Source organism: Alligator sinensis, unplaced genomic scaffold (genome assembly GCF_000455745.1).
Source record: "Alligator sinensis unplaced genomic scaffold, ASM45574v1 scaffold572_1, whole genome shotgun sequence".
Classification (NCBI taxonomy): domain Eukaryota; kingdom Metazoa; phylum Chordata; order Crocodylia; family Alligatoridae; genus Alligator; species Alligator sinensis.
In genome coordinates this window covers 863,576-878,340 of record NW_005842288.1, presented here as the reverse complement: position 1 = coordinate 878,340, position 14,765 = coordinate 863,576, and the positions used below count along the sequence as shown (strand labels likewise).

The following is a 14,765-nucleotide window of genomic DNA, read 5'->3' as shown; positions in this document are numbered from 1 at the left end:
CAGCAGGAGCCCAATGTTATCCTTGCTTTTTTTCTGACTCCCTACATATCTGAAAAAGGACTTTTTGTTATCCTTGATATGTGAAGCCAGATGGAGCTCAGTTGCAGCCTTGGCTTTCCTTATCCGCTGCCTGCAGGTATGGACCAGTGCTGAATACTCCTCCTTGGTGGTAATTCCAGCCTTCCATCCTTTATAAGTTTCTCTTTTGAGGCATAGGAGGTCCTCAGGTTCCCTGCTGTGCCAAGGGGGTTGCTGCGCCCTTTTGCTACCCTCCCTCCGAGATGGTATAGCCATCCCTTCTGCTGTCAGGATCACTCCCTTGAGAAGCAACCACTCCTCTTGGACTCCTCTTCCTGTTGAGTCATGGTCCCTTAGGGCCTCGACAATGCGCCTCATGAGTTTGTCAAAGTTGGCTTTCTTGAAGTTGAGGACTTCAGTACTGATGACTGACTTGCCAGCTTTGCAACGGATAGTAAAGGTGATCAGCTCGTGGTCCCCATCACCCAGCTTTCCATCCATTCTTAGGTCACTGATAACGCCATCTCCTTTGGCCAGTACCAGTTCCAACAACGCTTTACCTCTCGTCGGCCCATAGACTTCTTGAGTCAGGTAGTGCTCGTCCACGCACGTGAGGAAGCTTTACAACCGATCAGATTTGACCAAGTGCTCTTCCCATGAAATGTCCAGGTAGATGAAGTCTCCCATGAAAACCATGCACCAGGAGCATGCAGCCTCAGCCAGTTCCCTGGTGAATTCCTGGTCCAGCTCTTGTTTCTGGTTGTGGGGTCTGTAGTAGACTCCTACCATGATGTCCCGAGCCACATTCCCCACGTATTTTAACCCAGAGAGACTCCAGTCATCCTTTCTGGGTGCCAATGTCAATTTGGAGGGACGTATAGCTGTCCCTGACAGAGAGCTACACCCGCACCCCTTTTATCTGCACTATCTTGCCTGTACAGGGTATATCCATCTATACCTGTGGCCCAGTCATAGGTGGAGTCCCACCAGGTCTCTGCTATCCTTATGAGGTTGTAGTCATTCTTGTTTAGCAGGAGGACCAGTTCCTCCTGTTTACTCCCCCAGAATGACCTCATGTTCTGTCAGACCACCAGAAGTAGCAAATTTAACAGAAGAAACCTACTCTTTAAACCAGCTTTTTAAAAGAACTATCAGAAAAAGCAGCTTATCTAATTTCTTCCTGGAAGCTGGTGCTTGAAAGCAGTCAGGTGCTTGAAAGCTTGGTGCTTGAAAGCAGTCAGCACTAAAGCAATACTTTTAGCTGCACCGAACAACAGATGGGAAGTTAGTACAGATTATGGGGTTTCAGTGTTCAGATGCACATTAGATTGGCATACTGCCATAATAATATATATACGCTAAAGATATTTCTGTGGTCCAGTATGAATGACTGCCAATATCACAAAGAAAAGCTACATCCTGAGATGAGAGCAGGGGGAGACCAAAACAAAGCTATTACCAATCCTCCTCACCTTCTCGGAATGAAACGAATAGATTCCTCTAACATAGAGCTAATCTAATACAACTTAATATTCATCACCAGAAGAATACTTTCTTCAGTAATAACCAGCCTGAGTAAACGTCAGTCTGATAAAAATCTAGAAAGTCAGCACAATCTAGATGAAGTTTCTCAATATCCTCCTTCAGCAAGTAGATACCGATCCCAGTTGCTTCATACTGTATTTCAGTTTTTGCTCCAAACTTCCTTATTTCTATTGGCCTATTTCAGACCTAATGTTTGTTATATTTATCCAGAATTACCTGTTTTCCTGACAGTTTTTTTTCAGCTCTTTTTGTACAAATTTTAAATAATTTCTTTCTAGAAAAGTCATTTTTTAATTAATAATTTTCACATGTATGACTATATGAACAATTCATTTCATGTATCTGTTGGATGTGTTCAGACACAACAGCAATGAGTGCCATAGAAAAGTCTATATATGTGAAGCAATTTGGAGTGATCAATAAACTCTTTTATTTCACGTTGGACAGAAAAAGGTTAAGAAAGAACGTAAAATATGCCTTTTGTTTCCTAAATGGTAGAGAAGCATTAAATATTTTTCAAAAGTTTTAGTGATAGTATTAACTAAAGCCTTCTAATGAATAACTATACTGTCATGTGACCTAGTACTATTATAACTGTACTAATCAAAAGGGTTTTAAGTAAGATTGTGAGCATTACAGCATTAATACTAAAATTTTAATCCATCTGTGCACATACTAGTTAGAAGAATTATCCCAAAATTCTAACAGAACTGTATCTTAAAGATTTGAAGTATTCCTCCAGTTTCCATTTTTCAGTAATTGACTCTTCCAAATTAACGTAGATGTAATTTTATATATCTACAGTAGAATCGAGGTGGTTATCATAATGCTTTGTAATTACATTTTTAAGTTGCACTTCTGCTATTACAACTTAAAAAACAACTTACTAGACAGAAAATAAACATTTTGTTCTATTAAAGTAACAGGAATTCAGACAGCAAGAATTCAATTTATGGTGTGACGTATGATGTTTTATAATTATTTTCTTACCTCAAAATCAATGAGTTGTAAATCAGCTACTAGGGTGCTAAGAAGACCACTATTGTACAGTTCTTGAGCAAGCTGTGCCACCGCTTCTGTTTGCGGCTCTTTTTCATTTGTGCCATACAAGATTTCTTTCATGGCAACCAGATTTTTTGAAACCTCCTCAGTGGCCTGAAAAATAAGGGGGGCAGGGGGAGGAAAGAAGATAAAGTGGTATTCAGAGACAGACACGTTTGCTCATCATTGTAGGAATCACAAATCCATAGTTCTGATAAACTGAAAATGTCCATTAAATTATCAGAACAGGCCAACCTGTAACAAGTAAAACCTAGACACACTGTGATCAGGGTAATAATATAAGCTATTACTTGGAACAGGAAAAAAAGACTTAAAGAGAAGACCCAAAAGATTCAGCTGAAAACACAATAATCATGTTATCTACAGTAAACATATTTTCTCTTACCTCCTCCTCCTGACAACCTTTACCCTATTCCAAACCTTTATGTTATAATTAAGGGAAGACTGACAAGCAGCATCATTTGTTTTGAATCTGTAAAATGGATCTGGGTATAAGGTTAACACAGAAAACATGATAGGGGATCATACAGGATCATGTCAAGCAAGTTTAATAGGTACACCAGATATGTCCCTACAAACTGTGCATCCAATTAGGTTTTTCCCTCAGGCTTTGGATACATACGTTTTCAGTATTATATACACCCTTGTAGCACTACAAAAAGTAGGCATCTACATTCAGGTTTTTTGTAGTACCAGAAAGATGGCACATCTTCCACAAGAAAGCTGTTTCAAACAGGAATTTCTTTGTAGTGCAACCTTTGGTAGCACCACAAGTAATGCAGACAGTTACAAGTAGTGTGCCACAGGAAGTCTCTCTGACCCCTAGCATGCCATGGCAAATGGAGGGAGAGTAGCCATGGAGAGCAAGGCTGCACGTCTGCTTTTCCCCAGCACCAGCAATAGCTGATCAGGTGGGAGAGAACTTCCAGTCAGCTGTGGCTACCACACACGCCTTTCAGGCAGCCAAAAAAACCTGAAAGGTTGTCACCCCCAGTGAAAGCAGTTGATTGTGAACTGTTGTCCCTGCTTTGTTTGTGTGAGCTTGTCAGGCTCACTGACAGGTTCCCCTGCAGCATCATATTACCCACTAGCTGAAAAATGCGTCTTTAAGGTGATTTTGTAGTGCTCCAACCAGGGCAAGACTGTGCACATGTGCATGCCCATAGCACACTGACCTTGTAGCACTACAAACATGTCCAAGGCCTCAGCCGTATTGAGTAGAATAAATGTTGAACAAGTGGAATGTTTCCATTTCAGTTCTGAAAAGGAGCTGGGAAGACACAAACCTAACTTATAAGTGATCTCTGATCAGAGAAAGTATCTGTCAAATGTCCCAATCTGACTCAGACAACCTGACCAAACGTGGAGAAATTAAAGTGCTCTGCATGGTATGCTTTGTATTTGGGGTTAGCCCCATGTCAGGGCTAATGCATTCTCACACTCCCATTAGTGCTCCCAGAGAGGTTCACGCACTTGCCTGAGGTCACACCATGTTCCAATGACAATATAAGGACCAGAAGACAAGTACTACAAGCTGATTCTAACATGCTGTTTCAGTCTCCAACATACCATATGGTAGTAATTGGCTCTTAGTCATAAGTGTCATTTCTAATGGATTATGGACCATGTGAAACTTATGTAAAACTACCCTAAGATAACCTTGCCTTCAATATCTATAACTGAGTGCACAGTGAAAATCAAACTAGAATAAACACTAGTACAAAGAAAAGGAACTGCTGCACGCAAAGGTATCACTAGCAAGCTGATGGTCTTTTCTGAATGGTCTAAACAACTGTTAAGCACTCATGATTCCTGCATCTGACAAGGAGGCTCAAATGCGAATCCAAGTGTACATGAAACTGATCTGGGAACTAAAGGAGGTCAAGTGGAACGGAAAGTTAATATTCAGGTACCAGAAGCTAAAGTCTCTCATGCTGTATCAGACTAAGACAGGTAGACTTTTCTGATAGAATATTGTTTGTGTCCTCCACGTACACATGCACACCCATGCGTGCGACGCACACAAAACTCTGATAAGTTGATGACACTTGAAAAATCCGTTGAACAAAGACTCAGTGATATTAGCATGCAGATTCCCTCATGACAATATAAATTTAAAGAAAACTTAAGCAATAACGTCACTCATTTTAATGAGGAAACTAGGAAATTTAAGTTACAAGCTATGAAGCCACGTTTATATGAACCTATGACACCAAAAATGTTTGCATGACTTTCCATAATGACAAAACATACTCTAAGTTTGCTCTAGACAGGTATGTCTCTCCAAAGTTTTGCCACCCTGAAATCTACAAGGCTTATGGCTTCCCCAACAGACACAAAAGCCAAATATTTTGTCTGCATTTGTACAGATACAATGCTTGAGCTATAAAATCTTTCCTAAATCAAGCATGATAATAAGCTCTGTGTTAACAGAAATATAAGAAAAAGATTCAGAATATAAATTCATGTTAAATCTTTAAGTTAGGGAAGATATCTCCACACCTTGGAGTCTTTGGCTCCTAGTCACTGGGTGCATCTACATATGCAATTAATGTGCACGAATAAACTCAGGAGCTTATTGCTCTGGAGTTGAATTCATGCGCAGCACAGTAAGCTAGGTTGGAGCAGTCCTGGCTAGCAAGGGACACAGGGGGTCAGTCTGCCAGCCCCAGGCTGCTCCCTCCGAATCAATGTACATTAGAGGGGGTGCTTCAGTGCAGGACTAGCCAGCAGGCAGCCTCTGCATTGAAGCAACCTTGTGCCCCAGCGAGTCAGGGCAGTGTCTACACATGTGCTGCTTCAGAGATTTTTTTACTCAGCAGCAGGATAGTACTTTTATTTACGAGTGCTATCCTGTTATGAAATAAATTAGTCTACTCTGGCCTAATAGGGGCGCACGTGTAGATATGCAATGTTTACTGTGCAGCTTAGTCAGCTACACAGTAAATGTGTCATGTAGATGCACCTACTAAGTACAAATAATTAATAAATGGCTTTGTTATACTATGCAAGCACCACAAATGCTAACTAGCCATAGTCATATACCTGCACTTAGCAGTCATTTGTTATTCTAAATGCCTATACACTGTGAAGCACTTTCCAAGTGATGTACAGCACTGAAGTTTTCTATTATTTTAGTCTTCTAGTATTACAGTATTATAAGCATTGATTTGTGTCAGCACTACCAAAATATATATACTGTTGTACAGTATCTATATTTAAAAGAACTATCAGAAAAAGCAGCTTATCTAATTTCTTCCTGGAAGCTGGTGCTTGAAAGCAGTCAGGTGCTTGAAAGCTTGGTGCTTGAAAGCAGTCAGCACTAAAGCAATACTTTTAGCTGCACCGAACAACAGATGGGAAGTTAGTACAGATTATGGGGTTTCAGTGTTCAGATGCACATTAGATTGGCATACTGCCATAATAATATATATACGCTAAAGATATTTCTGTGGTCCAGTATGAATGACTGCCAATATCACAAAGAAAAGCTACATCCTGAGATGAGAGCAGGGGGAGACCAAAACAAAGCTATTACCAATCCTCCTCACCTTCTCGGAATGAAACGAATAGATTCCTCTAACATAGAGCTAATCTAATACAACTTAATATTCATCACCAGAAGAATACTTTCTTCAGTAATAACCAGCCTGAGTAAACGTCAGTCTGATAAAAATCTAGAAAGTCAGCACAATCTAGATGAAGTTTCTCAATATCCTCCTTCAGCAAGTAGATACCGATCCCAGTTGCTTCATACTGTATTTCAGTTTTTGCTCCAAACTTCCTTATTTCTATTGGCCTATTTCAGACCTAATGTTTGTTATATTTATCCAGAATTACCTGTTTTCCTGACAGTTTTTTTTCAGCTCTTTTTGTACAAATTTTAAATAATTTCTTTCTAGAAAAGTCATTTTTTAATTAATAATTTTCACATGTATGACTATATGAACAATTCATTTCATGTATCTGTTGGATGTGTTCAGACACAACAGCAATGAGTGCCATAGAAAAGTCTATATATGTGAAGCAATTTGGAGTGATCAATAAACTCTTTTATTTCACGTTGGACAGAAAAAGGTTAAGAAAGAACGTAAAATATGCCTTTTGTTTCCTAAATGGTAGAGAAGCATTAAATATTTTTCAAAAGTTTTAGTGATAGTATTAACTAAAGCCTTCTAATGAATAACTATACTGTCATGTGACCTAGTACTATTATAACTGTACTAATCAAAAGGGTTTTAAGTAAGATTGTGAGCATTACAGCATTAATACTAAAATTTTAATCCATCTGTGCACATACTAGTTAGAAGAATTATCCCAAAATTCTAACAGAACTGTATCTTAAAGATTTGAAGTATTCCTCCAGTTTCCATTTTTCAGTAATTGACTCTTCCAAATTAACGTAGATGTAATTTTATATATCTACAGTAGAATCGAGGTGGTTATCATAATGCTTTGTAATTACATTTTTAAGTTGCACTTCTGCTATTACAACTTAAAAAACAACTTACTAGACAGAAAATAAACATTTTGTTCTATTAAAGTAACAGGAATTCAGACAGCAAGAATTCAATTTATGGTGTGACGTATGATGTTTTATAATTATTTTCTTACCTCAAAATCAATGAGTTGTAAATCAGCTACTAGGGTGCTAAGAAGACCACTATTGTACAGTTCTTGAGCAAGCTGTGCCACCGCTTCTGTTTGCGGCTCTTTTTCATTTGTGCCATACAAGATTTCTTTCATGGCAACCAGATTTTTTGAAACCTCCTCAGTGGCCTGAAAAATAAGGGGGGCAGGGGGAGGAAAGAAGATAAAGTGGTATTCAGAGACAGACACGTTTGCTCATCATTGTAGGAATCACAAATCCATAGTTCTGATAAACTGAAAATGTCCATTAAATTATCAGAACAGGCCAACCTGTAACAAGTAAAACCTAGACACACTGTGATCAGGGTAATAATATAAGCTATTACTTGGAACAGGAAAAAAAGACTTAAAGAGAAGACCCAAAAGATTCAGCTGAAAACACAATAATCATGTTATCTACAGTAAACATATTTTCTCTTACCTCCTCCTCCTGACAACCTTTACCCTATTCCAAACCTTTATGTTATAATTAAGGGAAGACTGACAAGCAGCATCATTTGTTTTGAATCTGTAAAATGGATCTGGGTATAAGGTTAACACAGAAAACATGATAGGGGATCATACAGGATCATGTCAAGCAAGTTTAATAGGTACACCAGATATGTCCCTACAAACTGTGCATCCAATTAGGTTTTTCCCTCAGGCTTTGGATACATACGTTTTCAGTATTATATACACCCTTGTAGCACTACAAAAAGTAGGCATCTACATTCAGGTTTTTTGTAGTACCAGAAAGATGGCACATCTTCCACAAGAAAGCTGTTTCAAACAGGAATTTCTTTGTAGTGCAACCTTTGGTAGCACCACAAGTAATGCAGACAGTTACAAGTAGTGTGCCACAGGAAGTCTCTCTGACCCCTAGCATGCCATGGCAAATGGAGGGAGAGTAGCCATGGAGAGCAAGGCTGCACGTCTGCTTTTCCCCAGCACCAGCAATAGCTGATCAGGTGGGAGAGAACTTCCAGTCAGCTGTGGCTACCACACACGCCTTTCAGGCAGCCAAAAAAACCTGAAAGGTTGTCACCCCCAGTGAAAGCAGTTGATTGTGAACTGTTGTCCCTGCTTTGTTTGTGTGAGCTTGTCAGGCTCACTGACAGGTTCCCCTGCAGCATCATATTACCCACTAGCTGAAAAATGCGTCTTTAAGGTGATTTTGTAGTGCTCCAACCAGGGCAAGACTGTGCACATGTGCATGCCCATAGCACACTGACCTTGTAGCACTACAAACATGTCCAAGGCCTCAGCCGTATTGAGTAGAATAAATGTTGAACAAGTGGAATGTTTCCATTTCAGTTCTGAAAAGGAGCTGGGAAGACACAAACCTAACTTATAAGTGATCTCTGATCAGAGAAAGTATCTGTCAAATGTCCCAATCTGACTCAGACAACCTGACCAAACGTGGAGAAATTAAAGTGCTCTGCATGGTATGCTTTGTATTTGGGGTTAGCCCCATGTCAGGGCTAATGCATTCTCACACTCCCATTAGTGCTCCCAGAGAGGTTCACGCACTTGCCTGAGGTCACACCATGTTCCAATGACAATATAAGGACCAGAAGACAAGTACTACAAGCTGATTCTAACATGCTGTTTCAGTCTCCAACATACCATATGGTAGTAATTGGCTCTTAGTCATAAGTGTCATTTCTAATGGATTATGGACCATGTGAAACTTATGTAAAACTACCCTAAGATAACCTTGCCTTCAATATCTATAACTGAGTGCACAGTGAAAATCAAACTAGAATAAACACTAGTACAAAGAAAAGGAACTGCTGCACGCAAAGGTATCACTAGCAAGCTGATGGTCTTTTCTGAATGGTCTAAACAACTGTTAAGCACTCATGATTCCTGCATCTGACAAGGAGGCTCAAATGCGAATCCAAGTGTACATGAAACTGATCTGGGAACTAAAGGAGGTCAAGTGGAACGGAAAGTTAATATTCAGGTACCAGAAGCTAAAGTCTCTCATGCTGTATCAGACTAAGACAGGTAGACTTTTCTGATAGAATATTGTTTGTGTCCTCCACGTACACATGCACACCCATGCGTGCGACGCACACAAAACTCTGATAAGTTGATGACACTTGAAAAATCCGTTGAACAAAGACTCAGTGATATTAGCATGCAGATTCCCTCATGACAATATAAATTTAAAGAAAACTTAAGCAATAACGTCACTCATTTTAATGAGGAAACTAGGAAATTTAAGTTACAAGCTATGAAGCCACGTTTATATGAACCTATGACACCAAAAATGTTTGCATGACTTTCCATAATGACAAAACATACTCTAAGTTTGCTCTAGACAGGTATGTCTCTCCAAAGTTTTGCCACCCTGAAATCTACAAGGCTTATGGCTTCCCCAACAGACACAAAAGCCAAATATTTTGTCTGCATTTGTACAGATACAATGCTTGAGCTATAAAATCTTTCCTAAATCAAGCATGATAATAAGCTCTGTGTTAACAGAAATATAAGAAAAAGATTCAGAATATAAATTCATGTTAAATCTTTAAGTTAGGGAAGATATCTCCACACCTTGGAGTCTTTGGCTCCTAGTCACTGGGTGCATCTACATATGCAATTAATGTGCACGAATAAACTCAGGAGCTTATTGCTCTGGAGTTGAATTCATGCGCAGCACAGTAAGCTAGGTTGGAGCAGTCCTGGCTAGCAAGGGACACAGGGGGTCAGTCTGCCAGCCCCAGGCTGCTCCCTCCGAATCAATGTACATTAGAGGGGCTGGCTGGGGCACAAGGGTGCTTCAGTGCAGGACTAGCCAGCAGGCAGCCTCTGCATTGAAGCAACCTTGTGCCCCAGCGAGTCAGGGCAGTGTCTACACATGTGCTGCTTCAGAGATTTTTTTACTCAGCAGCAGGATAGTACTTTTATTTACGAGTGCTATCCTGTTATGAAATAAATTAGTCTACTCTGGCCTAATAGGGGCGCACGTGTAGATATGCAATGTTTACTGTGCAGCTTAGTCAGCTACACAGTAAATGTGTCATGTAGATGCACCTACTAAGTACAAATAATTAATAAATGGCTTTGTTATACTATGCAAGCACCACAAATGCTAACTAGCCATAGTCATATACCTGCACTTAGCAGTCATTTGTTATTCTAAATGCCTATACACTGTGAAGCACTTTCCAAGTGATGTACAGCACTGAAGTTTTCTATTATTTTAGTCTTCTAGTATTACAGTATTATAAGCATTGATTTGTGTCAGCACTACCAAAATATATATACTGTTGTACAGTATCTATATTAGGAACACTAATATCAGAGGTGATTAACTGTGTTACTTTGAAGTGAGGTAGAAGGTAGGGCAGGATGGTGCCTTAGGGACTAACATCTGACCAAGTAAGTTGTTGCCTGTGAAAGCTCGTCTTTTTGAAACAGTCTCTAAGGTGCCACCCTGCCCTACTTCTGTCTAATACTGATTGTATCACTTAAGGTACATCACCAAACTAATTTTCAGTGAAGATCTACCATAAGGCAAATTTAAGGCTACTTGTTTCAGTTAATATGGATGCTTCCCTCTACCTCATTACTTCAACCATATATTATTTATTTCTCCCTCTGATAAATAATTTCATTTCATGAAATGGACAAAGCAGAGAAATGAAGCACTTAATCTTTCTTTTTTCTTCAACTATGAGTTTTATACAATTGCACTAGGGTGGTTCATTATAAAATAAGTTAAGTCACTGAATGAACTTGAAATGACTTGTAGATAACATGACATTAAAATTCAATCTGAGAACTGAATCAGATATGCATACTGTATTTTCTGTCCATATAGTACAGACAATTCTGAAGGGCCATTAATTAGCTAAAGAATACAGTTCCCAACTGAAGACCTAGGGTAGGAGCAAGACTGGAGCAAGCAGAATAGTTCGATATAAGGTCAGAGAGCAGGGAAGAGCAAGTTCACCAAGTTTATTATGTGAGTAAATATTTATCTTCACAACAGTAATTATGTGTGCCACAAACTAAACAAACTAGTAGTATAAAAATAAATGTAGAGGTAAGCCAAAGTGGGGGAAGAGATGGAATAAATACCAACTAATGCCAATATTCTGGAGCACACATAGGCCCAGTTTGTACTAAAGGATTTTTTTTAGATGCAGAACCAGAAAAGTTGAAAAATTTAAAATTAAAATTTATTCCTTATTCAAATAACAACAAATGAAATATTTAGTCTAGAAAATAAGCATCAAGGGAAAAGTACTAGTAGCACACTGGTATACAAGTTTACACTTACTTACACATCAAGTTTACACGGGGCTGGACTCGATGATCTTCTGAGGTCCCTTCCAGCCCTGATGTCTATGATGTCTATGAAATCATTAACAATTTTCAACCTTCTGAAGCAATCTCCTGTGAAGTTCCCCTCCAATAATTATCTAAATCAGCAGGCTGTGCTCTCTGACAAGGTAGTGAATGACTGCATTCAGCAGAGCACACCAGCACCTGCAATCACGGCACAGACAGTAAGTGGCGAAAGGAAGTCATAAGTCCTTTTCCAAAAGATCCCGTGTATAATTAGGTAATCTTCATCCTTGTACTAAGCAGGGCAAAACTGTAAGATATTCAGAAGATTTGAACTGTGTGCTTTTTATTCTTTTATTATCTTTTTTGCATCAGTATACTAGGTAAAAATTCAACTGTATTTTTCTTTTAAAAAGAACCTTAAAATTCCACATTTTAATAAAACAGATTTTGTCTGGATACTAAGGCGAGTATTGGATAATTAAACAAGATGCTCTCTATCCTCTCTCTCTATTGGATGCATCTGTACCTGAAATTATTTTTCCATTTTAATTATGCGGAGTGCATCTGACATGAACACGCATATACACAGTTTGGCATTTTATAATCTGTCTTTCCATCTTTCACACATGAAAGAACAGCAAAATCTATACTAATGGAATGGAGTGTTGGGATTATCAAGGGAGCCTGTTTAAATGATTTCTTCACAAATCTATATTCCATGAGCAGTGAGCCATTAAATAATATTTCAGAAAAGTAACTGGATTAGATGCTGTCACAGTAACATTAATGTCCTTCTCCTACTACTTCATTGGAATTATTATAAATTATAAATAAAATAACAAAAACTAATGTTAGTACATGATTATTAAAGTATGGTATTTTTGTTTTTGAAACTTCACCAATAATGTGGGAAGAAAGTGCGTTTATCACTTCAAATGGTAAAAAGTCTTCCATAAAACTTCTCTAAGAATACAGGGTCATTTTAACATAAAATGAAATATTAATTCTAAAATCTATTAAAAATGCAGGTCTTTTTTACTCCACAATAATTAGGGACCTACTGAATTGGCAACTGTGTGATTTTTGTGGAAACTGTGAATTTGGGCAGGCTCCATAAAAAATGACAGGCTCACTGCAAAAAACACTAAAAATAAAATGCTGGCTCCCCAGAGAGAGTCAGCAGTCTTCATGGTACTGCGGCCTGGCCGCTCCGCTTTCCAGGGGCAAAAAGGGGGAGGAGGGCTGCCAGAAAGATGACTGCCACCCCCACCTCTTGTCACTGACTGGCTGAGAGGGCTGCCTGTCATGCAGCCCCACCCCTCTTCAATTGGCCGAGGTGGGGGGGGGGGGGGACGGGACAGGGCCACATGATGGACAGCCCTTGCAACCAATCAGCAGCGAGGGGCAGGGCCCCTAAGCCAATCAGAGCATGCTCAGCCCATGAAAATAGCAGTCAGCCCCAGGATCTACCTGTGAAACTGGCCGGCTGCCTCCTCAAGTTAGGTAGACCCTAACTATAATGTGCTCATTACACAAATTATGTAGTATCGGTTAGAAGGATCTTTAGTTCTTTTACTTATTTCAAATTCCACATGTTCTAGGATATGTAGAATATGAAACTGCATGTGCTTATCTTTAAGAAATGTAAATCCAGTATAGAAAAAAATATATCATTTCCAACAAAATACAAATTCAGTTAAAATCCTTGAAGGATAAGGACACCATTAACATAAAAAGTAAACGGCATTAAACACAACTGACGACATTATTTACTATACTGCTAATCCTGTGTGTTTGTTATCGCTATTTGGCAGGTTACTTAAGTAGAAGGTGGAGAGAGACTGAAGGAGTGATAATACATTGACTATCTGGACAAAATGTGATTTTGTTTTACCTCTTTGGGAGAAGAGATTTATGAAAAATTCAGTATAGTCCACTCCAGAAACACAGGAAACTCCAGATTTTCTCTGAAACAGTAATTTTCACTAATGACAGGTGCTGAGTTATCCTGCATCCATTCACCTGGAACCAGGGAACTAATCTTTTCAGCACCACATGGAAGTTCTTTTAAAATGGTAGTTGGAAAGTTATACTGCACAGGAAATAAGAAGTATGGGCTGGGACAGGGAAGGTTTGGCTTTGCCATCTATGCTTATCTTCAAGATACATATACATGCAGACCTTTTTTCACTAAGCCCTAGTACAAGGATATGGGTAACAGGCAGACCTAATCAAACTTGTCTTCAAAGACTTTTCTCTAGAAAACTGGAATTTCAATTAATGTTCTTTTTTAAGAACATAAAAACTCCAATTAATGTTCTTTATATGCTTTCTACTAATTTTATTTATATATATATATATATACACATATATATACACACACACATATATATATATATAATACTAATATAAAATTAAGAATACAAATAAAATACTAATAATATACTAATTTTTTATTTTTATATATTTATTTATTTATTTATTTATTTCCCCAGTTCAGAAACTGACACTTGAAAACCAAAACGTTTCCATTCGAACATCTGCTACAGAGCCTTATGGTGGCTACACATCCTCAAACCTCCTTACTAGACTAAGCTTGACATTCAACACACACCTTCCATGAGGAACTGCCTCCCCATCCTAGGGTACAAAGGGAACAAATGAAACCGCTCTACAACTATTTCCTGGATGAAAAGCCAAGTAACCAGAAAGAGAAGCCAAGCTTCCCCATATCCACAAAGGCCTGGCCCTTTTTGGCCTACTTTTTGCCCTCAAAGCAAGAACCCAGATATGGGCTGATGAAACAATTATACCAAGTTAAAAAAAAAGTGACAGACATCTGATCTGCGGTCATCCTCACAGCTTCTGCTTAATCTCACATTTAACAGAAACTAAACTAGGGTGGTTTACTCCTGAATAAAACAAGTGCTAAATTACTGAAGTTTAACTTCCACTTAGTAATATATCGTGAGACAAAGCAGAGCAGATAAGTGTATCACGCAGTAAATCTGCCTCTTTTTGACTGGGTGTAATTTTTTTTGTCCATACTCTGCCCCCAAGAAAGGCGAAATGGGTTTCCAAATTGTTAGCCTGTATTTCTGCCTAAGTGGGCCTAAGGTATAAAGCTAATATTTTCCAATAGTTTTCTGATGAATGCTCCCTCTCCTCGACATTTCAGAGTATACAAGTGTGGTCCTCATCATCATCTT

The 14,765-nt window shown here is 38.8% G+C and overlaps 1 protein-coding gene across 1 annotated transcript in view; it reads right to left on the bottom strand.

Annotated features, from left to right (window-relative positions):
- Window positions 1–14,765, bottom strand: part of CAB39 (calcium binding protein 39) — a 71,031-nt gene that overhangs the window by 17,979 nt on the left and 38,287 nt on the right. Inside the window, exon 3 of the mRNA XM_006028078.3 lies at window positions 7,240–7,404. Coding sequence (XP_006028140.1) covers window positions 7,240–7,404 — 165 coding nt within the window. The remainder of the gene's footprint in view (window positions 1–7,239; window positions 7,405–14,765) is intronic.